The sequence below is a fragment of the Mytilus californianus genome, unplaced genomic scaffold, assembly GCF_021869535.1.
Source record: "Mytilus californianus isolate M0D057914Y unplaced genomic scaffold, xbMytCali1.0.p SCAF_10, whole genome shotgun sequence".
Classification (NCBI taxonomy): Eukaryota; Metazoa; Mollusca; class Bivalvia; order Mytilida; family Mytilidae; genus Mytilus; species Mytilus californianus.
Window position 1 is genome coordinate 17,583,493 of NW_026262582.1, and position 27,449 is coordinate 17,610,941.

The 27,449-nt window shown below is 31.7% G+C and overlaps 1 protein-coding gene across 1 annotated transcript; it reads right to left on the reverse strand.

The window, feature by feature from the left end:
• Positions 1-35: 35 nt before the first annotated feature.
• Positions 36-27,449, reverse strand: LOC127717714 (cephalotocin receptor 1-like). Its single transcript, XM_052223481.1, has 3 exons — positions 27,121-27,449; positions 24,903-25,876; positions 36-2,833 (listed from the first exon to the last, which is right to left on the reverse strand). The coding sequence occupies exons 1-3, from the start codon at positions 27,123-27,125 to the stop codon at positions 2,589-2,591; spliced, it is 1,224 nt and encodes a 407-aa protein (XP_052079441.1). The 5' UTR covers positions 27,126-27,449; the 3' UTR covers positions 36-2,588.

Sequence of the window (27,449 nt, forward strand, 5' to 3'; positions counted from 1 at the left end):
AAGTATTATTAAACTCAATGAGACAAACAACAGTACATTATATGAATGCTTCTTGCTAATAAGATCACATTAAAACAATTCAACACAGCAAATATACAAAGTCTATATAGGGTATAGATATACTATCTATTTAAAATCTAATTAATATTACACCTATCAAACACCTATCTTATCTAGTTTTTTTTTTGTTTTTTGTTTTTGTTTTGTAATGTTCTACTGAATTATTGTTTTGTGGGTTACTGATGTGTAATTGTGCACACAAAACACATGCAATCTCCTTGATGTCCTGTTGTTGTAATATCTATGCATTATGAACATAAAATCAAAGCTACCCTCTCATTTAAGGTCAATTTTTAGTCCCCGAGGGTATATATACATGTTTAGAATTCCCAGTATCTGTTCTCCCAATTGAACTATATCGATGATTAAAGACTTATATTCTTATAAAAAGTATTTGCCATAAAGAAATAAGGTTTCCTCAAATATCAGCAAATTCTATCGTGTTACTTGAGGTAAAATCGACAATGAATCAGAGGACGGCGAACAGAGTGTAAATATAGACATATTAGCATGTCAAAAAAATGTATTATAAATTAGGATTATTTTCAAAATTGAAGATACAATTGAATGGAATCATTTCAAAGTGGCAGCATCTTCAAAACGAAAAAAATTCAAGAATAATCAATGTCCTCCCAAGTGATTCATGATTCTACAATATCAAAATCCTCGGTTCCATTTTCACATTGTCTTGTGCTTATGAAATATCTGAATTTGCATTACATTTTTGTATAGCGATTGTCCTCTCATCCTGAAATTAAACATTTGTCCTAGTCTTGTTGCATGATTTATATAAAATCAGTCATAAAATTTACGGTACTCGTCTTAACGAAACAGATGCGCATTTCGACAATTTATTTCTTTTCAACGATGGTCGAAGCCAAACTATTTGAAATTTCAAATTCTAATACAAAATGACGATCTGATTAAACAAAAAAGGACCAAGAGTAAAGTCAAACCCGGATAATATAATCAAGAGGGATACATAAGTAAAGTATCATTTATGCAGAGGGTACGACAAGCAATAATTACACTTTTGATCGACAAAGCGTATGCAAATAATCAATACATGAACCCAATAAGCATGTCTCTCTCCTCAGGAATATCAAGCCAGGATTTCCAGCTTTTTTCTTTTAGAAACAATTTACCTTGAAGTTTCTTATTAATATATTTTATTTGAAGGATGTGTCATGAAATGAAATAATAAATTCAAAATTATAATCTCTGCTCCTTGATATATTGTTCAATATAAACAATCATTTGATCTACAAATGAATGAAGTTTTTTTTTTTTTTATCTCAAATTAGATTTAGATATTTTTAGGATATATTTTTTCTTGAGAGAACAAAGAATGAGACTCAAGCTGTTTTCCTCTTAAAGTTGACGTTTTTCCCTCGATTTTAGTTTGTAACCCGGATTTGTTTTCGCTTGATCGATTTATTACTATTGAACAGCGGTATACTACTGTTGCCTTTGTTTACATTTAAAGAAATCAGTTGTTAATTACCCCTAGAAATAAGCAGCTTAAAAATTATTAAAAGTTTCATGAATATCATCGATATTTTACTAGAGTGCTTATACTAGTTTTCAAAATTATTGTATATCAAATGTTGAATCATTCGAAACACTTAGGTTAATTTTTATCCCAAGGCATGAATTGTCTTCGCAGCATTTGGCACCACTTTTCCAGAATTTTCGGTTTCTTAATGCTTTTCAACCTCGTTTACGATTTGGCCTTCCAATGGTTTTAATTCCAGCGCCAAGGAGGAGCCTTATGTAGACGAAATGCGCGTCTGGCAAATTCTAAATCTTTTATCTTTGATGAGTTTTTATATGAGAGTTTTTATGGTGCTTTACCGCACATTGTTTTTTCGTAAGTGTATTATTTTTACTGATGTTAAATGCCAACAGACTTCTTGATATGAATATTTCTGCATTTTCTAAAATGCCATTAATTTTCTTCCTGTACGTTTTAATTGTGTTCTACCTAGTTGCTTCTTATTAAGAATGTAGAAACATTATACACAATAAAATCTACAGATGATAACAATAGACGACAACAAAGCATATTACACATTCAATACTCCAATATTGAATTTGTCCACCAATGACAAACACTAAACGTTTTCCTGTACTTATTTACTTACTGCCCTACCGGATGAATATTGTGCGAACTTCATTAAGCAATCGTAGTGAAGTAAGAGGGAATCATTTCATTTCTCATTCGTTAATTTATAGACTATTTTTCTATTTTTTTTTTGTTGGACCATTAGTCTCTATTCTTTATATTTTAGCACCCAATTATGCTCTATTTGTGTGGCCCTTTTTTTCAGCACATTTTGTCCATTAACCTTCATTCTGTAAACCCAATCCAGACCCTCCATTTTTGTCGAACGAAATTGGTGTGTAAAGTATTGCGAACAGTACAATAGTCAGTGTACATATATAATGTACAGTGATGATAACAACATATTTAGAATTTGTTAATGATCCCTGATTGAATATTTTCTTTGTTCTGAACCAAGTGGCACTCAAAGATAAGAATCCTTAGCAGGCGGCGTCACAAATTTATATTTGTCAGTATGTTCATCCGGAGAATGATTTGTTGAGCGGAGCCGAGTCTCAGAATTGAGTTCTGTGTGAGATGTTGGACAAGTTGATGTACGGGCAGCTGTTGTTGGTGATTTACATAATCTACCACTGAATGCCAGAAATATGAACGGGTTGGCACAGCTATTTAATCCTGTTAGTAACAGTATAATGGCCATAGCGGCTCCTGTAACGATAAAACATACGACATTTTGAAAGTAATTGTAAATTAGTCACATGAAAAATTAAATGATTTTCCTGTATTAGTTTTGTATTGTACAAAAATGGATGTTCTTGTATGTAGATTTTATAAATCAATTGTTTAAGAAAAGTCGTGTTTAACCACACGACATTTGTATTTGTCTGTTCCTTATTATAAACCTCCTCTTTTAGTAGCTGAAGTATATAATATTTTACTTTTATGTTATGTTTTTTTCTTCTTCATTATTTGAATCATTGAAATTCCATCACGTTAATTGCATATAAATTGTTTCTTCTGTAAACTTTATTTACTTCTTTTTTTAAACTCTATAAAAATTTTGTTATGATATATATTTAGGACAGGTGTCCTTAAATGTGTAATGTCTCAACTTTTCATTTCAGAATTTTGTGATTCCAAACACTTTGACAAACAAAAGATTGTAACTGCAATGTTACAGCATATTTTCCAACTTACTTTTGAATTACAATAGAATTCGGTACACAATATATAAAATGAAACATTTCTTCAAACAGGTGTTTCAAGATATCTTCTAAGAACTAGGAGAACAACTCCTGTTTAACGGTTCAACCAAAGAGGATGTAAAATTATCGTCAAAGAATATGTTTGCATAGCAAATGGTAAGTAAATATCCAGAAAACAAGCAGCATTTAATCGAACATGTTTTATCGATATTTATAAGATGAGCGCTCATATAATAAGAATTTTAAAAGTCAAATACTTATAACATAATAACAAATAAAAACAATTCCTATGACCCAAGTTAAACATTTCAATGAGAAAAAAAAATAACATATTCAAAGTATATATCAAAAACTAAGGAAATTTCCAGAGAATTAGAAACATTTTATCGAACCTGTTCGATGGATATCTATGGGATGGACGTGCATGTAAAGAGATTGATTGGCGTAAAATGCTTGTTACATAACAAGACATAAAAACAATACAAGATTAAAGTAACTGTTTTATTGATATGAAGTGGAGACTTCCAGTCGAGTTTCACAAGTACTGTATTAAACTTCTGATTGCTTCATAGAATATCATGCTGCTTAATAAATACGCAACCATTTTAGATGCTCATTATGTTCTCTTTAATAGCAACACTTTGTAATGCTTGTGATATATCTGATCGACGAACAGTGGTTTATAATAATATTATTGAGTATCCTATAGAAATACAACGTACATAATTACATTCACAACAAAAAGAAGGATTTGGAGGGTCGTTATCTTGGTGGAAACATTTTGCGTTGAATGACTATGTAGATGAGAGGCAAAACACTTAGTTAACATACTTAACATTTGGGTATTTAAAAAATCGAAATTATGCAGACAGAGTTTATCTATGAGCTTAGGTTCAAACAGAACGAAAAAGGAGAATTTAACAAAATAAGTTATTTAATGCATGATTTCAAAGTAACTAATGATCATATATATTCAGATTGTTAACGAATAAAAAGGAATAACAACTAAGCAATAAATATAATCGGTCAATGCTGATTGCAATGCGCACAACGCAATTGTGTTTTGGAATGAATTCTAGCAGACAAACTGGAATAAAATGAGAGGCGGCGGAACATACCAAGCGGATATTCAAACTCTTATGTCGATGACAAAGTGACAACGCCATGGCAAAAAAGACTAAAAGATTAATAACAGTTTACAAAACATAGCATAAAAACCTAAAGACTAAGCTACACGAACCCAACCAAAACCGGAGGTATCTCTTTATGTACCAACATTAAGCCGATATTCATAAAGGATCCAATTTGGAATAATCAGCTGTATGCTTTCCTTGGGTTATCTTTCATTGAAAAATAACTCGCAATATTTTGGGTGTTGAATTTTAAATTATCAAACGAAGCGTTAATATTTTACTTTTAATTGAGTAATGAACTTTTAATCCCCTGCGTATACTGTTTATATTTTTAACCTTGATATTTTACTTTGTACACTAAGATACGGCTTCATTGCTAGTAGATACATTTGTCTTTCAAAATATAACTGTCATGTAAGGATCGTAATGATGCTATGTGGATAAATTAATCCGTTTTTTAAGAGCTAAATTGACAGCGAGTCATTTCTACAATGGCTTCCATTATCACGATTAAATAATTAAGGTGGCGTAATGGGGAGATAATTTTGACAAAGTAGAATATTAACTGCACTGCATCAAGGTTATAAGAGCACAATTATTTGTTTACATTTTACCCCAAGATGGTACTCAGAATAGAATCTTGATCGGCTTTTGATTGGATGAAACAGGATTAAAATTACTTTTAATCGAAAGCTTATCAAATTAGATTTTAAAAAATCCAGAAAATCAAATTCACATTTTATAAAGTATAGAAAATATATTCCATTTCTGCACGTCGAAGGCATTAAAAATCGGTCTTTTTTATTAAGCGAATAAAATAGAAGATGTTTTTCAACTGCATTTTTAGCCAATTGTTGCCGCATGACCATATATATATATATATTTTTATTGTTATGCAACACTGGCAATTCTTGTAACAGGAACTGCAACCTGTTTTTTTCCTAGTTTGTGTAGTCTTCGAGAAATAAAATACGGAACACAACTGGTACCCTATGTAAAATGCATTATCAATAATTGCGCCATTATAACCTCATCTGTAAAACAGTTACATACATATTTAATCATTTACTCTAATCATAGCTTCAATAAACCATCGCGATTGGTTTGTTCTAAACAAATGCTTAAAACAACTGTAATGTTATTTTTCATACGTTATGTTAAGGAATCAACAGTTACAACGCAAAAGTGAAATATACACAAATTAAGTTTTATTGGATACAAAGCGAATCTTTTGTCTGTTATTCCAAATTAGCTACCACGCAAGGAACCTCAGCCTTAAAATAAACCTACATGATCATCACTATCTATAAATTTCAATACATTTAACAACCTTAACTGACTTTTACAGCTGTCAGTTAGAACCATACAGACAGTTTTATCCTTCTCAATCATTGTATAGTTTTATACGCTAGGTCTTTAATTCTATAGTTTTTCAATCCTTAAAAAGGCTGATCAGTCTCATATCGGTTTTACGCTTTTTTGCTTTTAATGGGCATGATAGGACAAACGATGAGACTAAATAAATGTCAACAAATATCACTACGTTATTTCTAAATATGTTCTTAATCAATAAAATTTATGAAGAATGATTGCTTACCACTTAGATATGTGAACTTAATTACCTAATGCATTGATTGTGCGCCACGATATGCCAACTTGTTTTTGTACTCCTATGAAGCAGAACTCATAGTACTAACAGTTATCAACGTGTCTCGTACTTAAGAGTTTTGCTGTGACGACTTTTAACAATTACAGTTCATTTAGACCCTATTATGTGTGGACTTTTTTTAATTTTCATACACTACTATTCAATTAGATCTATAAAAGTTAATGATTTTAAAAGTTAATGAAAATTAATACAAAATCGTATGAACTAACACATGTTACGGAAGTAGGAATATGCTACGTATATGTGTCCTTTACTGACAAGTCAATAAAGCATAATCGATCTAATTTTCTAGTAAAACATATTATTAATGAAAGAAAAATAGTTTATTAAATCCATTTTTCGATTTACACTTTTTATATTTTACGAATATGCAGTGAAACAGATGAAATTGGAATAAACATCAAACTAGCAATGTTTTAATTTTTCATAGGAATTACATTAAATGGTCGATAGCAATCAAATTAAAACAAATAATGATCTGATCTTATTGCTAAACTATCAATGATATTACAAAAATAGAAAAAAGGGAAAAACTGTAACAAGAGATTCGAACTATGTCTACATGTGTTAATCACAACGTTAACGCCTCAACTCATCCTAACCTTGCGCCTACCAACCCACCCTATATCAAAAAGCTTAAATACCGAACTCCAAGGTAAATAAAAAAAAGTCCATAAAACCTGACAAAATTAAACATTATAATATATCAACCAAAGAACGAATGGAAAACAACTTAGATATTCCTGACTCAGTACATGGATTTTCCGAAGAACATGGTGGGTTAAACTTTTCCTTCCCTTCCCTTCCCTTTTCACGAATGTGACTTACCGAATTAGACTATTTACCGGATTTGTAATAACATAAGCAACACGACGGGTGCCACATGTGGAGCAGGATCTGCTTACCCTTCCGGAGCACCTGAGATCACCCCCAGTTTTTGGTGGGGTTCGTGTTGCTTAGTCTTTAGTTTTCTATGTTGTGTCATCTGGTCTATTATTTGTCTGTTTGTCTTTTTATTTTTGGCCATGACGTTGTCAGTTTGTTTTCGATCTATGAGTTTGACTGTCCCTCTGGTATCTTTCGTCCCTCTTTTAAACCTGGTTTTACACCTTGATAAACCTCCCACTTAATTTGAGAGTGCCACAAACGTCGTTTTCTGTACCGTATCATTTTGATAGATGTAAAATCGACATTTGAATATCATCTGATTGATAGTTTTACTTCAAGAAAGGAGTTCGAACCCCAGTCACGGCAAATTTACATTTGCAAAAGCCGAAATTCTAATAGTTCTAGTTGTGAAAAGAAATCAATAAAATAACCACTTCAAACTTCATAAAATCAAGTACACCAAGGGAGCAATTGAATATAATTTAATGACTTTATTTTAGTGACAGATTAAATAAGCGTTCATTCTATAAAGGGTAAAATCGCGGTAAATGAATAGGCTGATGTCATAGCAGTAGATTGCATGTTTTATAACAAATGTATGGTTCGTTTGATCTAAGGTTTTTCATTGGCCAAAATTCAATTATGAGGTAATATGTTCTTGCTTTCCTTTGAATTTGCTTTTGTGTCGTTAAGAAAAAAAGAAATCATGCCTGAAAATAAAAACACATTGTTTTGAAAACCGTTCGAAAAGAAATGATAAAGTTTGTTTAAATATTGTCTAAAATTCATTATTGAAAAAGATTCAACAACCAATTTTTCTCTCGTAACGGTTAAAATCTAATTATTTAAAACGCTCAGAAGGCCTGCCGTTTTAAATTTAAAATGTTTAACGTTCTCGAGTGGAGTATCGCACTCGATGATGTTTTGGTAAAATGTATATTATTCGCTCTGCTTTTGGTTGATATTGGTTCAAATAACGGAGATGTTCCTATCTTTTATTCTAAAGATGGAAAGCTAGACAGCTTTAATTTACATATGATATACACATTAAAATGAAATAACTACACGTGGAAACATACAAAACATAAAAACAACACTTTGTAAATGTCATGCGCTTTTCTGGATTTACCTTCATCATGAACGCTCAAAGCCGAATATTTGACAGAGATATCTGACAACTCTCACATTATCAATACTTTAACCAGATTTCTTACATAAAATCTAAATGTATTCAACTTAAAAAAAAAACACAACATCCCCAACACAAATTTCAAACGAGATTATTAATACCAGATCATTTGAGAGATAAACCTTAGAATTCGTCAAATTTTTTCATCTGTTAGAAAACTGAAATCTTTTGCAATATCGATATCACAATATTATCATTGCAATACAAATGCGCTGCAAATCACGGTCATTGTATTGCCAAGGACATTCAGTCCACCACCAGCACGGACATATGTCCAAGACATGCATAAGTAATACATAAACAAATACTTAGTACAATTGAAATTTGATGCAGCGTTTGCTCATCTGAAAAATAAAATTATTGTCAGTGTTGCTTAAAATCTTTCACTGTAAATATAAAAAGGGGTAGGTTGGACACCCGCTTACATGTTTAACCCCGCCACATTCTGTACATGCCTGTCCCAATTCAAGAGCAATTCAGTGGTTGTCGTTTGTTGCTGTATATCATATTTGTTTTTCGTTTATTGATTTGTACATTAATCAGGCCGTTAGACCTTGCTATGAGGTATCTGTTTTGCTCATTGATAAAGGCCGCACGGTGACATAAAGTGGCCTACTTCTACGTCATTTGGTCTCTGGTGGAGAGTTGTCTTATTGGCAATCATACCACTTCTTCATATTTTGTTTATAACATTTTACAAACATCAATAGAGTTTAATCTAGATTGTTTACGTAATACTAAGTGGCGAAACATTTAAGTTGTATGAGTTTAATTCTTCTCACGGGAATTTAATTTGTACTTATACATGCTTTAACATTTACATTATCGTTAAAGTTATCGTACATGTGTAAGAGGGGAAAAATATTAATGGATTTTGAAATATTTCCCACAGTGTCTGTATTTTTTGCACCTTTTTTTATAAATGAATCTATGTGTGCCATTAAAAGCATCTGATAAATATGCATAAAGTACATTATTTTTATTCGACATTCTTGGAATTTTCAAAAATGGGAAGCGAAGATATGAAACAACTATCGTGAACCGTTGACGTTAGATCAACATTCTGAATAAATCAAAGTTAAATATACCAATTTAATAGATACATAAAGGCGACATTAGTTTACTTTTTCTGTTATTTTGAAATGAATCAAAATACTTATTAATTTAAAAGGGCATACCAAATTTAACACCATAAAACATCAAACAACTGACAAATTTTGAATTATATGTAGGATAGAAATAACATTTTACAGACAATGCCACCATTTTTTTCGGTATAAAAATAAAAATAAGGAGATGTGGTATGATTGCCAATGAGACAACTTTCCACCAAAGTTAAAATGAAGTGGATGTTAGTATTTATAGGCAACCGTACGACCTTCAACAATGAGAAAAACCTATATCGTACAGCCGGCTTTAAAGGCCCCAAAAGAAAAAAAAAGCATTTTTGTAGCTTCATTAGTAACACTGCAATAAATATATCCGAAATCGATTTTATTTTACAGTTTTGCACTTTTGAAAGAAAGGGAAAAAATGAAATAGTAATTGTTTTTCGTTGTTTTTTTTTATCTTGTATCTTTGTATACAATTCAATTTATAAGATATTTTGGTTACTTTTTAGTAATCGATTGTATTAAAAGAACAATAGTGTATCGTGCTTCCGGATCTGTCTAGTGTCACCGTATTTGTTAAGGTCATTATTAAGCACTTTCTGTAAGGCGTTTTGTGATCAACTATTTGTTTGGCTTTCTTTACAACTAAGAATTGTGTCAATTTAAAAGCCCGTCCATCATCCCAGAAGGCACCCGATGTTGTATAGACGTGGATATTTGGTTGAAAATAGGTCGCAACGTCGGCGACCTAAATTCAACGTCGGTTCAACGTCGACTGCAAACATTTGTCGGACGTTATAGAATGACGTCTATATCACCTTGTTTTTTGGTCGCAACCTTATACAACGTCAACACAACGTCGGATTTCAAATGTCGGTCGGACGTCTTAATTAATATATTTACCCAGCAGGCACGCATCTTTTTATTTATATTGGTTTACTGATGTTTTTGAATAAATTCAATGATTACTGTTGATAATATATATAAATCCTCAAATTGACAAGATAAAAGTAAATGAATTAATTTGTTTTAAATTTTAGCGGTAAAGTATTTCAATTGCACGAAACAGATTTTATTTCAATTGCGGCTTGCGTATGAGGCCGACATTTCGAATTTATGTGCGCCAATTTGATAACAATAACAATTTCTACGACGTTTGATATACAAACTTAGTTCACAGTTGCTCTAAGAAGTGCAAAGTAAGTATGATTTTCATTTATTGTTTGCTTTAATAATATATATATATGATAATTAAGTGTAAATAGTATTGAAGCTGTAATTAGTATTGAAGCTGTAATTATTCGCTTTCCTTGCAAGTATGAGAATAGTGATTTGTGCAGATCAGATCTCGGATCAGATATAATTTATAAGCATGGACGTAGTTGTCATATTCCTGCAGATAAGATACAATTTTTGGAAGCCTCGGCGAACAACTAGGTTGACCTTAAGATATATTTGACTTGTAAATTGAAAATTGGGTGAAGGACCTTATGTTAAAAAAATTATGAACAATGATTTAGTAAAAAGCATAAGCGTATGGCAAAGTATTCTATCATTAGTTTAAACATATTTGAATGTTCAAAATGGACAAAAGGATTGGACACAGGTTTTTCAACTTAGGAATTCAACAAATTAACCAGAAAGAAACATAGACTATTTAAAAATAAATTATTTGAAAATATTTTAGAATATGAGGACAAAAATCCATCAGAATTTTGGAAGTCAGTAAGCCAGTTAAAAGGAAAATGAAGTAATGACCCCAGTTGTAATATATCCCAAAAAGAATGGTTGAGTTATTTTAATCAATTAATGAATATAGATCATATAAATAGATATGAAAATGAAGATATCCACATGTCTTCTTATAAAAATCAAAATATTCAAATTTTAAATTCAGAGGTCACGACTGAGGAGGTACAGAAGGCAGCAAAGAAGCTGAAGTTCGGAAAGGCCAGTGGGCCTGATGGTATATTAAATGAAATGTTTAAAATTACTTGTAATATTAATGCAAAGGTGTGTGTTTGTTTTTTCAATGCTATATTTAAATGTGAAATTTATCCTGATTTATGGAGAGAAAATTTTATAAAACCAATCTTCAAAGGAGGTTGATTCAATGACCTCTCTAATTATAGAGGAATTGCAGTATCTAGTTGTTTTGGAAATTTTTTTACTAAAATATTGTCAAACAGGTTGGATGATTTTTCTAGAGAAAAATAATGTTGTTTGCAGTGAACAAATTGGATTTAAGAAATTCTGTAGAACTAGTGATAAATTTAACTTTTTAAAATGTCTTATTGATAAGGCTTTCAAGTTATGTAAATCATTGTATGTTTGTTTTATTGATATTAAGAAGGTGTTTGATACAGTTAACAGAGAAGCATTATTATATAAATTGTCCTGTTATAACCTATCAGGTTTTTTTTCAATATTTTGAAAAATATGTATGATGAAGTTAATTACTCAATTAAATTTTCAGAAGGTAAAACAACGTCGTTTTCATCAAAAGTAGGAGTAAAACAAGGATTTATTTTAAGTCCAACACTTTTTTCATTATATGTAAATGATAATGTCAAAATATTTGACAACTCATGTGACCCCACAATAATAAACAATGTAAATTCATCTTGTCTTATGTATGCAAATGATACTGTTATGATATCGGAATCTGCAAAAGGTCTACAAAATTGTTTAAGTAAGTTATCAAATTATTGTGACACATGCATAGAATTTATCAGTAAATATAGACAAATCAAAGGTTATTATATTCAATAAATCTGGAAGAGTAATTAAAAAAGACAATTTTAAGTACAAGGAATATGCACTAGAAATTACACAAGAATATAAATATCTTGGAGTATTATTTAAACATTCAGGTAACTTCACCAAAGCAAATGAATATCTATGTAAAAAAGCAAGGAAAGCACCAAATCTTAAATTATTTGACTCATGTGTAAAACCTATACTTCTTTACTGTAGTGAAATTTTATGTCTAGATACTTTGTTGAAAAATAATGCTTCCATGGAGTCATGATATTTTTTATATCAACCTGTAAAAGTACAAATTAAATTTGCTAAATACATCTTAGGAGTTAACAAAACTGCATCAAATTTGGCAGTTTGGGAGAATTAGGTATGATCCCATGTTCTGTTGATGCTTTCAAACTTTGAGTAGGTTACTGGCATCATGTAGTCAATTCAAATCCAGATAGTTTAATAAATAAGATTTATTCATCTAGTGTTAATAATAACTCAGGCTGGTATAGAACAAAAATTAAATTGTTATTTGAAAAAGTTGGATTTAAACATGTCTTGGAAAATCAAAATTCATTTAGTAAAAATCGTTTAACTTTTGCTATATACAAAAAACTGAAAAATGATTTCATAAATTTTTGGGACCATTCCATTTCAAAAAGTGTTATTGATAAAAGAGGAAACAAATTAAGAACCTACAAGGATTTGAAAAAGAAGTTTGGTATGGAGAACTTTTTAAAATCAGAGCTGATATTTCAAACTTTGTAAGAATAAGGATAAGTAATAGTATCCTTATGATTGAAAAAGGCAGACATAAAAAGATTGATTTAGAAAACAGATTATGCCCCCTATGTAAATTTGAAGTTGAAGATGAATTACACTTTACAATAAAATGTACCAAACTCAATGATTTGAGGAATAAATTTTTTCAGAATATTTCAGATACAGTGAAGATCACTTCTAACCTTTCATCAAATCTGTCAAAATCTGTCAGGAGAACTGTTCTAGGACAGCTATAGAACTGTCATCCTGACACCTTTAAGACAGTTCTAGCTAGAACAGTTCTAACCTAGAACTGATTTGGTCAGTTCTACCTAGAACTGATCATGACAGTTCTACCCTAGAACAGTTTTGGACAGTTCTACCTAGAACTGATCAAATCTTTGGTCAGTTCTACGACTAGAACAGTTCTACGGCTAGAACAGTTCTACGACTAGAACAGTTCTACGATTAGAACTGATTTGGTGAGTTCTACGGTTACGGCTAGAATTGATTTAGTCAGTTCTATCCATAGAACAGTTTTAAGAACTCTTTGTCTTAAATAAAGATAAGTAAAAAGAATATAATATATATCAAAAAATTCTCATCAAAGCACTGTTTTAACATTTCTCGTTACGGCAAATGTCCATAACTGTTTCCTCGGTCGCTTTTATAGCGGAAATTTTGTTACGATGGATGTCGATGGAGGAGAGTGGCAAAACAAATAATTTTATGAAATATTTGTACTTACAGGTAAAGAAAATACCAAACTTCATTATTTAGAGTTTATAATGAACGACTGGCGATATTCTGACGGGAAAGGGGTGACACGTTTTTTTAGGATGGAACATGCTTTTTGACAATAAGTTTGTTACCGTTTTGATCGGGGTCACAGTTTGTTTACATTCTTCATAATTATTTTATTTTTTAACCCTTTCTTGTGTAGAGTTAGTTATTATATCAGGTCTGAGATTACTATAACAATAATATACTATGTGTTATAGTAATCTCAGCTCCATCCCACCCAATCTGTGAGGGGGGTAATGTAGGGAAGAGGGGTGTTTCATCAGAGTTTACGAAATGTTAAATTAACTGATCACAGTTCACAGGAAATACAACAAAACTGTTCACGAAAAACAATAGTTTAACACCACCTTCATCACTGTTTACGAAAAACGACGATTTAAAAACTTCATTACGGAAAATGTTGATAAGATTTAAAGACTTATATCACAACTCCCTCTGTGTCGAATAAAATACTGGAAATCTTCACATACGATTTTCCACTTTGGCGAAGATTAACTATTCGCTGCATCAAATACATTGAAATTCTGTTAACTTTGACAGGAGGCATTTTGCGTGTGGCTTTATCAACAATAATAATAACACTGAATGGTGACGAGTGAGATGTCCTAACTGCAGTGACGTCATTTAGAACTGTTCTACAATCCTGACAGGTTTGGTCAGTTCTACGTCTAGAACAGTTTTAGACAGTTCTGCTGACAGTTCTACGGTTAGAACTGATTTAGTCAGTTCTGCTGACAGTTCTTCGTAAGTTTTACGGACGCCATCACGATTTGGTTGACAGTTATGGAATAACCGTTTCACAGATGATATCGGATATGTTCCTTATGTCGTAACTACAATACCCTTCCCTTTTCACGAATGTGACTTACCGAATTAGACTATTTACCGGATTTGTAATAACATAAGCAACACGACGGGTGCCACATGTGGAGCAGGATCTGCTTACCCTTCCGGAGCACCTGAGATCACCCCCAGTTTTTGGTGGGGTTCGTGTTGCTTAGTCTTTAGTTTTCTATGTTGTGTCATCTGTACTATTATTTGTCTGTTTGTCTTTTTATTTTTGGCCATGGCGTTGTCAGTTTGTTTTCGATCTATGAGTTTGACTGTCCCTCTGGTATCTTTCATCCCTATTTTAGAACTGATTTGAACAGTTCTACCTAGAGTAGTTTTAGACAGTTCTACCCTAGAACTGATCCTGACAGTTCTACCTAGAACTGATTTGGTCAGTTCTACCTGGAACTGATTCTGACAGTTCTACTTAGAACAGTTCTAGAGTAGAACTGTTCTAGGTAGAACTGTTCTAGGACAGTTTAGAACAGTTCTATGATAGATTATTCTAACAGTTCTAATGAGAGAAGAGGGACGAAAGATACCAGAGGGACAGTCAAACTCATAGATCGAAAACAAACTGACAACGTCATGGCCAAAAATAAAAAGACAAACAGACAAATAATAGTACAGATGACACAACATAGAAAACCAAAGACTAAGCAACACGAACCCCACCAAAAACTGGGGGTTAGAAGTGAACTCCACTGTATTCTACCACCTTTCAATAATCTTTCAGACATTGAAAAATTCTATTTCATATTTCGAAGTAATCATTATGATGTCAGTAAATGTTGCATAAAAAGGTATTAATGAGATGTACAAGTTCAGGCGTTCACTAACTTAAGTTATTTTATGTTATACATTATATAAATTGTATTACTAGTATATAAAACTGTACCTCCTCAGTCAAATAGATAGAAGGGGAGGGGGAATCGAAAAAGTACAAGATTTTATATATATCTCTTTATTTTCTGTATGTTATGTATTGATATATAATTGATTGTAATGATTAATGTTTGTTCTTTGTTTGTGTGTTGATGACAATCCAGATTTTGGATTGTATATCAATAAAATCTTTGACTTTGACTTTGACTTAGTAACGTCTTCTCCAAAATTCTATCATTGCAGATACAGAGAGGATGGATTCATAATATATCATAGAACGTCGGATGAAATTAAAGAATTTATTCGTCTGGCAAGTAATTATTTATTGATGAGTGTATCTGAGTCCTGTGTAATCAAAAACGATAAAATTTCGTTCTTATATGTTGATGTAATTAAAAGTCAAAGATTTACAACACATGACATTCTTAACCTTGAAACACATTTAAAACAAACAATTCTTTTCTACTCTAGCTGTCACTCACAGCATGTACTCCCAGGATTTATTAAACATGTTATCCATGAAGCAATAGGCAGATAAGAAACACGTGTGACCATAGCAAATTAATACACAATCTAACCAATTTCAAAGTGGTTTATATGATAACGTCAAAATAAATGATGTATTTAATACTGATGCTTTATCAATTGATCGTACTAAATTATTACAGCACAAAAAAATCAAGGAAAAAGAAAATATTGAATTAGTTTTGATATCTAAACATAACCCATATGTATACATGTATACGTTAAATTAAAAAAAAGTATCACAAAAGACTGGAATTTTACAGTTTGAAGAAGAATGTAAACAAAGTTTCAATATTGAACTACTTCATGCGTAAAGCAAACATGCCAAAAATATCTATTGATGGAGAATTTTAATATAAAATAAAATATATCAATATAATTAATTATACATGAATAATATTTATTTTGAATTATATTATAAGTAAAAGCATCTTAAGATGACCATCCAAAGCTTTATCTGCCGAAACACACAAAAATATAGGGATCCTATCTGGCAATGAAGGATACGTTGTTTTAAGGGTGTTTTATTATACAAAATGAGTGTTTGTCAAGATGTCGGTGCTTGTGGTGCATTATTGTTTTTCTTAAGATGACTGACTGTCAAGATCTCGGTGCTTGTGATGCATTATTGTTTCCCAAGATTAGTGACTGTCAACATCTCGGTGCTTGCGGTGCATTATTGTTTCCCAAGATTAGTGACTGTCAAGATCTCGGTGCTTGCGGTGCATTATTGTTTCGCAAGATGAGTGACTGTCAAGATATCGGTGCTTGCGGTGCATTATTGTTTCTCAAGATGAGTGACTGTCAAGATCTCGGTGCTTGTGGTGCATTATTGTATATCATGATGAGTGACTGTCAAGATAAAAAAAATGAAATGCTATTAACTTATTGTGAGATTTGATTTAAAGAAGGATTTGTGACATTTTGGAAATGTTGCACTGCAAAGTGTCTTTTTTAAAGAGATGTCATACCAATAAACCTGTGTCCGAAATAAACATGACGGGTAAAAAGATTAACATGTCTGTGGTGGTACCTAACTATTTTGTGAAACATATATTCTATAAATACTTAAACAAGATAGTAAGTGGCATAATTTGCTATTTTTACTCTTTTTGTCGAAAAGTTGCATAGTTTTTATATTGACACATAAACCAGCTAATTCTGAATTTGCAACTAAATGATGAGAGGTTTTACTATTTGAAATTGTAATAATCCTGAAACCCTAATAGTAAAAATACATCAAAAGTTTATGAAAAATACAGATCCATTTCATAAATTTTGTCTGAACATCCTTTTTTCAATTTTGAAATTTGTTGTCATTTCAAATAAATATTTTTCTTTCATTTCTGACATTCTTTTATCATTACAGAGTAATGTCCAACGAACTCATGGTCAAGTACAATATGAAGGAGAATCGAGGAAAATTTAAATTTTGAATCGACAGAAATGTGCAAAGTTATTGTGGGTAGGTAATTTGTTTACTTTTTAGAATATTTTTTAAGTAGTGTCAATACAGTTTGGAATTCTATTGCCGTTTTTTGTGATTTTGAGTAATTTTTGGAATCCATAGAATTAAACATGTCTCTGAGCTTTTGAGATTTTAATATAATAAAGTTGTTTCTCTCAAAATAATGTTGCTTACGTAAAAAAAATATTTCAAGATAATTTGAAAAATTTATTTTCTGTGTTTGCAATGTATAATCCCTGCTTTATCAAAAATTGTGGATATTTAGAGGTTTAATGGTGGTTGTTATGACGTTGATTAGAGGTTGTGTAGACATCTGATGATATTAAAAGAGGTTTAATGGTGGTTGTTATGACGTTGATTAGAGGTTGTGTAGACATCTGATGATATTAAAAGAGGTTTAATGGTGGTTGTTATGACGTTGATTAGATGTTGTGTAGACATCTGATGATATTAAAAGAGGTTTAATGGTGGTTTTTATGACGTTGATTAGACGTGGTACAGACATCTGTGGATATTTAGAGGTTTAATGGTGGTTATTATGACGTTGATAAGACGTTGTACAGACATCTGTGGATATTTAGAGGTTTAATGGTGGTTATTATGACGTTAATAAGACGTTGTACAGACATCTGTGGATATTTAGAGGTTTAATGGTGGTTATTATGACGTTGATAAGACGTTGTACAGACATCTGTGGATATTTAAATGTTTAATGGTGGTTGTTATGACGTCAAGTAGATGTTGTACAGACGTTAAACATCATTTTTCGGGTTCATCCTGCTGGTTGACCTGATGTTGTAACTACGTTGTACAGACGTTGAACGGACGTATTTCAAAACGTTGGGTTGACGTCAGTTTTTGACGTCTAAAAATTTCATACCCAACCAAAATCTAACGTAGGTGCAACGTTAGGGTCTGACGTCGAATTGATGTTTATACTACTTCAAATGTCTGCTGGAATAGAACAATGAATGATAGTCCAAAAATTATGAATTGTTTGTGCAATTGTCTTGTTCTTTTTCTGCGTCATTGACACTAAATTGTGTCTCTTATTATTAAAAATATATTGAATGCTTCCATCATAGTGATTATGGTGTAAATCTCTAGGCATTCAGAAACACTTACTACAAGCTTCATCGCTAGCGATGCAATTCTTCATTCTGACAATACTTTTAAAGAGATATGTTCCAAAATTGCAAATATGATGACTACAATTCCATTATCTGTTATCAAGACAACTACAATATGCGTCTGTGATAATATTCAAATACAAGCATCCTTGAAAATTCTTCTCCATGATCAATCAAAATCGCATTTAGTGAGCAAGTTGTTATATCAATCACAACGGTCGTACCATTTAATCTGTCAACTTTACGTCCTATCGGAAATCTTCATCTTGTATGCGTTTGATAAACACATAACAACACTAAGATCAGCCAAATCAATTAATTGAAACGTATTAACTCTCTAAAAAGAAGATCGTAAAATAGAAACTGAAAGTGATTTTCAATAAAGACGCATAAAAGTGTTTTATGATAAATTCACTTTTTGTTATAACAAATTGCAAAAAAGCAATTAATTTTTAATATCTTACCAAATGCAATAGATCTTTTTCGACAAACTTCCTCGTGGGAGTTATATGCATCAACAATGTAAGAGGGAAGCCGCAAAAATGATAATAAAATATCCACAGCTTAGAAAAATTGTGTGACTATAATATAACAATCTTATTAAATTTGTTCCAGACGTGCGTCTCAGATTACGATAAATGTCGTATGTTCACCTTTAAAAACTTAAGGTGGTACAGAACACTACAGGGAGATAACTCTGTAAAAATCAGCTGAACGTTTTAATCACGTTCTATTGTTAAGGAAAAATTAAGCTTCTCAATGATCAAAATTAGTGTTTGTCAAACTGCTATATATCCAATGAAATTTTTCCGATAAAAATGTGTGGCTCAAGTTTTTTGCAATTATTATATTTTTGTCAAAGGGTCAAAGTAAATATTTTGTCAAAAGTTTCACGAAAATCAAACGAGCCAAATTAATTTTAGTCAAGGTGTTTGGTTCCACAGTAAACAGTAAGATTGTAGGTGTTCAAAATTTATCATAACATTTACTTTATTCCATTCTATTATTCTTTACCATGTTGGACAAATCATCACCCTTTTTATAGTCTTATGTATTTATAACAGAAATGCCTCCCCGTCTTTTCCTCATTCTTAATTTTATCCTATTCAGGCCGATATCATTTAAAAGACATAAGCAGAATTGATCAATCATAAGCTTGGGTTTTCCGACAGATATTACGCGTTAACCTGGAACTATGTACTTTTCTAGAGCTGTTGTAGGCAATTACAATGTCATTGCTAACATGCTATGCATTTATTCAATATGAAAGATTTTGGCTGTCTCTCTTCACGATAAGGGAGATGTCTTTAATTTGAACATGCATGCTCATGATTTAATTATATCGTAATTTCAGCTACTCTTTATACTATGTCTGAATTAACTTTAAGAGACCCAGATAGACAAGTACGAAAATTAATGTTATCTGCATAGCAAAATGAACATTATATGCACATAAATATGAAAGGCTATTAACAAACGTTCAACTTATTTGTGAAATGTTTCGCGATCTTAGATTCTTAGATACTAAGATAGTCGTCTGATTTGTAAATTAATCGATTGTATCTAGTACCGATTGCGACATTTTGGCTAAGTATTGATTCGCAAGATCGATGATGCATGCACAACATGCACTGTCGATACACCTGGTCTAGTTCCATTTGGATTTAATACGATTCACGTGGATTTTTGTTTTTTACCATGATTTATATCTTCTTAATGGATTTATGAGATTTTACTATCGGTAAACAACTGTAGCTTAAATTCTAATTTAACATGTCGTTCCTTCCTACGTCTGTTTGACCCTGGTTAATTCCGCACAAAAGTGCAATTTATTTAATGAAACATTTATTTTTGTACCTAATTTGATACGGATTGATCACCGTGGTAGTGCTATTATATCGTCGATAGGTTTGGCCTAAACTCTAAAAAGTGTTATTTACAACTGGAATTTTACGATAGCAAAATCAAGACTTTTTCATAACCGAAAGCCATAGTGTGTACATATATGTTGTTGATTTATGCTGTTACAGTTTTCCCTTGACCCAGTCCGTCTCTGAATATTCTAACTTTTATCTCATCTTTCAGTCTCAACTGCTTCATGCACATATTTGCACCGAACTGATAATCAACCCTTCCAGGACCAGTTTTGATTTTAAAATGGATAAATCATTGATATTTATGTGAAGACATTGACGGTGGTTAAGAGAATGATAGTTATCATATATAGTACAAAATAGACATCAGAACGTTTATGTGTTTCATTGATTGAAATTGCATGTTCGAGAAGACTTTTGTTAAACTGCTTCTAATACCGTTATCTTTCCGTCAAAGCGTTTGATTTTCAGCGACGTTTAATTGACTTCATTTGTGTGTTTGTTGGGCATAAAATCTACCGTGGCTTTAATACGTTGAGCATGGAGTGAATATTCTATTGCATTGAAATAATTCCCTTATGTCTGTCTAGATAATTGTGTTCTTTGATACAATTAATATAATTATGTAGGAAGGATTAAGTTATGTACACAGAAAGTAAAGACGGAGGCTTGAAAAAATGTCAATCAGACACAATAATTTGTCAACTTAAAGATGCATAGATGATGTAAAAAAAATGAAACACTTAAATAACGTCAGTTACTGAACACGAAACTAACGCTTTAAGGGCATACGATACAGTTACAGGGGAGGTAATGACGTTGCTAACGTAATATGTTATTTTTAGCGACGTCAAACGGCAACATATCGGGAAAAAATGCACTTTTTGAGTGATTTTTATAATTAGCTTGAAAACGAGTACATGGACCCCTCTTTTTTAAAGGACATTTGACTTGATACTGTATGAAGATTATTTGTAAAATTGAGAATGGAAATGGAGAATGTGTCAAAGAGACAACAACCCAACCACAGAGCAGACAACAAGAAGATTATTTGTACCAATTTTTATGAAAAAGTCACCGATAAATTTTTATTTAAATTAGATAAATATGCAGCAAAAAATGCCGTTTTTTACTAAAATTATGAAATTATAATAAAAATGAATTATTTTCAAAAAATTGTCACACAAATTAAGAGCATTATTTTGTAACGCAGATATTCCAAATCATTTTACAAAAATTCGCATGTGTTTATCTTTTAAAACAAAAAAGTTAAGTGTGTCTGTCCAAAGGATAGAAATGTCCAAGAAACTGAAATTTTAAGTAAATGTCTAAAATTTCGGCCCCATTTGTCTCTAAATTTAGTACATGAAGATATATTTTTTATTACATATTTGAATTAACTAAGTGAAAAATAGCTTGTATGCAAATTTTCGTAAAAAAATCACCGTGGGATCAAAACTGTTTCGTATGCCCTTAACGAAGCACATTTATGGATTAACCTTCATCAGTAACGCTCGAACCCCAAATATTTCAAAAGCAAACGCTGTCAAAATACTTGAATACCTTAGTAGCTGTATGAATTAAAAGGGATGCAAATTAATCGCCAAATCCAACTTTGCCTTAGAGAGTTGTACCGTTTGTTTTCCTTATCATTTCTGAACTTATATTTTTTTCTTTTTTGCAATGATTTTGTCAGTCTCTCTTCGAATTTTTAGTTTTTATTTCCTCTTTATCTTCAGCCTCCTTTTCATCAACGAAGTTCCCTCACTACTTTGGACCATGTGCAGTCACTCCTAATTGTAACTACAAACTAGTTCTTTAAAGATCAGGAGTATAATGTTGCTAATAGATCTATTCTTTTAAAGTTTGATCATGTAACCCTTTCCAATAGTTGTTCTAAAGAAGGTCAATTTCATTATTTTCTATCATGATTTCCTTAATAGAGGGTTGCTGCTCGCAGGAAAGCTATTAAACCAGGAGGTTCAAGTATTGAAAGTTCACCGGTGACAAAGGATATGTTCCAATTGTCGTTAAAACAATCCCGTCCTCTTTTCCTTGAATTTGGCCTACCGAATGAGACTTATTATCGGATTTGTTCTTACGTGAGCAACACGACGGGTGCCACATGTGGAGAAGGATCTGCTTACCATTCGGAAGCACCTAAGATAATTTTGGTGGGGTTCGTGTTGCTCAGTCTTCTATGTTTTTTGTATACTAGTGTCTTTCTTTTCGGTTCTTTTCTTTTTCGGCCATAGCGTAGTCAGTTTATTTTCGACATATGAGTTTGAAAGTCTCTTTGGTATTTTTCGCCCCTTTTTTTAACACATGATAAAATTGACCTTCTTTGGAACTAACAACATCGACGAGTTCATTGGTCATGTTTATTAATTAACATAAATATCAAATCCCAAAAGATCCGTCTATGTTGATACTTTTATATCTTTTATCTACAATTTAAATATTTAACCGTATTGCTTTTGTTATCGCTGTCCCTTTTCTTTACCAATCGTGATCTTACTTTCCTTTTGATAACAGATCAGACTTGAATCTGGACATATATTTCTTAATAAGTTAGAAAGAGACAGCTTTTACGACATAGAAGTTGTAATGTACATTAACGACAAACATTATTGGTGTTTAATGTTTCTGTGTTAATTGAGGTTTTATGTTTGGAAACTTAGATTTTGTCACGAATAATAAAAGAGACAAGACATTGGCAAAATAAGTCGACAAATCTACGCAATTTATCATTTTACACGAATGCTGATTTGTCCATTCGAAACTATAATAAAAGAGGGTCTTAAAGGGTGTAATGTCTTCATTTCTGTATTCTTAATTTTTTTCGGTCATTTGTCTGTATTCATTATTTCTGTTGTTTATTCTTTATTATTTATATTTGGGAACCCCATGTTTCTTTAAACTTTATATCATATCCGTATTTCTATATTCTTTTTTGTTTGGTCTATTAATCTCTATTTTGTACACCCTATCCATACCCTCATTAAAGATAAAGAGACTTTTGAATTTTCCGGTATTTATTATTTTGGATTCAATAACGTGGATTATTTATAATTGAAATTCTTTATATATAACACAAGCACGAAAAAAAGTATAAAAAAAGACCGAACTCAAAGGAAAGTTCAAAAAGGGGAAATCGATAAAAACTGACAAAACCAAACGTCATCAACCAACAGAACGAGCGAAAAACAACTGTCATATTCATGATTTGGTACAGGCATTTTCCAAAAAAATATTGGGTTAAGACTGGTTTTATAGCTAGCTAATTTAAACATCCTACTTGTATGATAATTGTTTATAGTTCCGCTATATTGAAAAAAATGGATGAGCAACCAAACAGACATTATAGATTAATGTGACAATAATTTGGATCCAGCAGCCGTTTTGTGTTCTGAACATATAACAAAAAACAATAACATTGCATACCTAAGGAATAGAGGTATTGGCAGATCTTTATCAGATTTGGAGTAAAACCTTATAGTTCAAGGTTGGCAGTACCTTACCAGGTAGCCGAATGTTAAACGCCAAAGAGCAAACAAGACCACGGCAGTTATCATTTTAGTTTCGTTTATTAAATTATAAAATCTACATTTTCCCTTAAAAAAGTTGATGATTTGAAGGTGCTTTAGCTGTCGAATTCGTTTTCACCGATTCGACAAAAAATATCATAATTTATTTTTAACACACTAAAGCGTCATTTTAAATCATAAAAAGTCCTTAAGAAACAATTTAAAAATCACGGACTCGTTATAATGCATCAACACTTCGTATGTATTTTACAAAAGACGACATCTAATTAACCATCGAGTTGATCTCCGAAGATTTCCGTAAATCATATGACCTAATGTAACCATAAATATAAATATGAATGCACATGCAAGCACGTGCAATCGTATAACAACCATTTTTTTTATGTCTGATTGATTTCATGTCATACATTAAATCAAATGTATAAATCATCGTTTTGTCAGTATTTGAATGGCTTTTCGTGAGCAGTATCAGTCAACGAAAAAGACATTCCCAGCGGCTGCCTTCTTTTCACTTTTTTCAATGTTGACATCCCATCCCTAGTTAAGGGTTAAATTGAAGTTCACATGAATATGGATTCAAATGAATTGAATAATTGACTTGCAAGCTAATAATACATCATCGATGTTTTTTTTTATTGTATCTTAACAAAATTGAACCAAACTGACTGCTAACGGTGAAATATTATTTCACAATTCCGTTTTTGTAAATGTTTGAGACAAGCTAATCAATGGTACATTGTTTGTCCAATTTGGTCATGGCGATTATATATCATTCGTTATAATACATAGAACTGAATACAGGTGATCTTATAAGTCCAACTCTTATGCGATTCATTTTGTCTCAAAAAACTGAACTCTCCAAATACGATGTTTAAATTTACACAAGCATGCATATACAATTGTAGTTTTCTTCTGAGTTTAACTGGGAAATTTCACTGTATTTGCTAAAAACTTAAAATATTGGCAATGACATTTTCTATAACATAAAGTCAAAAATACATACCTGTAAAAGGTGCATTGAAATCATACACTGACCACATCTGGGCAATGAAAAATGGACCCCAGCAAAGAAGATAACACGTGACGACAATCAAGGTCATTTTGATTGTCTTGATCTTTGATTTAGATACCTTTTTCGTATGCACACGTGGTTGAATTATCTTTGATTTGTCATTGGTTGTCCGATGTGTGTCATAATTGCCATTTCTTGACTGCATTTGACGTTCATAACCAGATCTATTATCCATGGACTTCCAAACAACATAGCATATTCTTCCATAAGTAAAAACTAGTGCCAGAAACGGAACTAGGTAAATCGACACAAATATCCACGTTATATAGGCCTGCAGATGTGACATAGGTCCGTTACTTAGAGATTCCCAGCAGTCATATTCATTACTTCCGGGAGCAACTTCCACGTAGGAAAAAAATATTAGCTGAGGAATCGAAAATGCGAAGGATAAAAGCCATGCCACAGACACCATAAAATGAACTCGTTTAATAGTCCATGTCTGACTGTTTATTGGATAACAGATGGAAAAGTATCTATCTAAAGCAGTGGTTATTAGCACGTAAGATGATGAATACATTGAGATTAACTGGACGTATTTAACAAACTTGCATAGAACATTATTTCCTTGAAACCTATACGTCAAGTCCCATGCAAATTGTGGTAATTGGTTAAAAAATGCTAATGACAAATCTGCAATACACAAATGAATTATAAACCACTGCATCCGCGTCAGCTTTTTACGGTGACATTTTAAGGCGACAATCACAAGCACGTTTCCAATTACTGCTGTTATGAACATAAAAGCTAGCACAGCTAATTCAAATTTAGCAAGAAACTCGTTCCTTGCCAAAGTGGGCTGGGTACCAGTATTGTTTGTTGTGTTATTATTTTCTGTTATGTTGTTCACTAAAAATGATGCACTATCGTTGACTGTTGAGTTGTTCATTTTGAATTTTACATCGAATCTGAAATAAGAAAGGTGAGATATAAATGATTTGTATAGTATACATGTATAATATTAACTAATTTGGGAAAAACAATACACTATTCAACTAGTAAATGATGCGTTTAGTATAAATGTACACTATTAACTAATTCGGGAAAAACAAAACACTTTTCAGCTAGTAAATGAATACATTATATGAACAACAACAAAACAATAATGTTTACCCCGAATGTTTTTGCTTTGAATTATCAATATTATATTTTTTTAATTATCAAATACTGGTATATTCCGTAATAAGCTACAAAAAAAAACACGTTTCAATAGCCATTAACCTTCCGAAGTACATAAAAGCACCACCATTTTTTGGTGGGGATCGTGTTCTCATCCTTTAGTTTTCTATTGTCGTGTTTTATAGAATGTTGTTTGTCTGACTTTTCGTCATGTTTCCCAAGGCGTTATTAGTTTATATCCGACTTATGTTGTTTGTCCGTCTTTTCGTCATGTTTTCCCAAGATGTTATTAGTTTATATCCGACTTATGTTGTTTGTCCGTCTTTTCGTCATGTTTTCCCAAGGTGTTATTAGTTTATATCCGACTTATGTTGTTTGTCCGTCTTTTCGTCATGTTTTCCCAAGGCGTTATTAGTTTATATCCGACTTATGGTGTTTGTTTATCCCTTCAGTATCTTCCTTCTCTTTTTTTTTTATTCTTCAATTTAATTTCTTATTTTATATCTGTGTTATATTCAGAAATATTTTTCTTATTTCTGTTGATTAATGATTCGTAATTATAATTTTTTTCTCGTCAATACTCAATTTCCCGCCTTTCTTGTTATTTTTTGTTTTAACATTTCCCACTCCTATTATTAAGCTGTTTCAACTTGGAGGGCAATATAATTTGCAACATTCCTATATCCGAAGAAATACCCTGAAACCAGTATAAAATTGACTCCAATGAACAGATAGCATAAAAAGAAATAATTAATTATCTGTCAAGAGTGTTATCGAGAAAGAATCCGGGCAGTGTAAAACTCCATCCAAACATAATAGTCATTGGTGATATGAGATGGTTGATATCATTCGCTGATATAACTTTATCAATAAACAATTATAATAAAATATCTTTTTATACGTTTCATTTACCTCATCACGACAAAGTAGAAAATCGTAGAAAAATAAACAAAGTATTCGCATTATTTTAAAAATAAAAAACTATAATGATTATATCGTAAATCCTGTTATTCCATTTACACATGTTATTTACCTCATCAAGGCAAAGTAGTTGTTTGTAGAATTTAAATTAAACGAAGTATGAGCAAAATATCGTGAGATCTCGTGAATTGTTATATTTTCCTGTCTACCTACAAATCCTCCATACAATTGTTTTCAAAACAGTTTCAATCCGGTGTCAATGGTTTGTCACTAACGTCATGATAATTATGAAATTTCTGTTGACAAGTTACATGTAGAACAAACGCAATACATTATTAATCCCACGACAATTCCTGCCAATCTGCTTGTGATTGTGTAAATATGTATCCTTCAGAAACAGTTGCATGCTTTACAAAATAGATGTCAGAACTTATAAGTGGT

Excerpts from the sequence above, each read along its gene's own strand:
- LOC127717714 (XM_052223481.1), bottom strand. Across the intron at positions 2,834-24,902 it reads TTTCAATGCACCTTTTACAG|GAGCCGCTATGGCCATTATA; the intron begins GTATGTATTTTT and ends TTATCGTTACAG.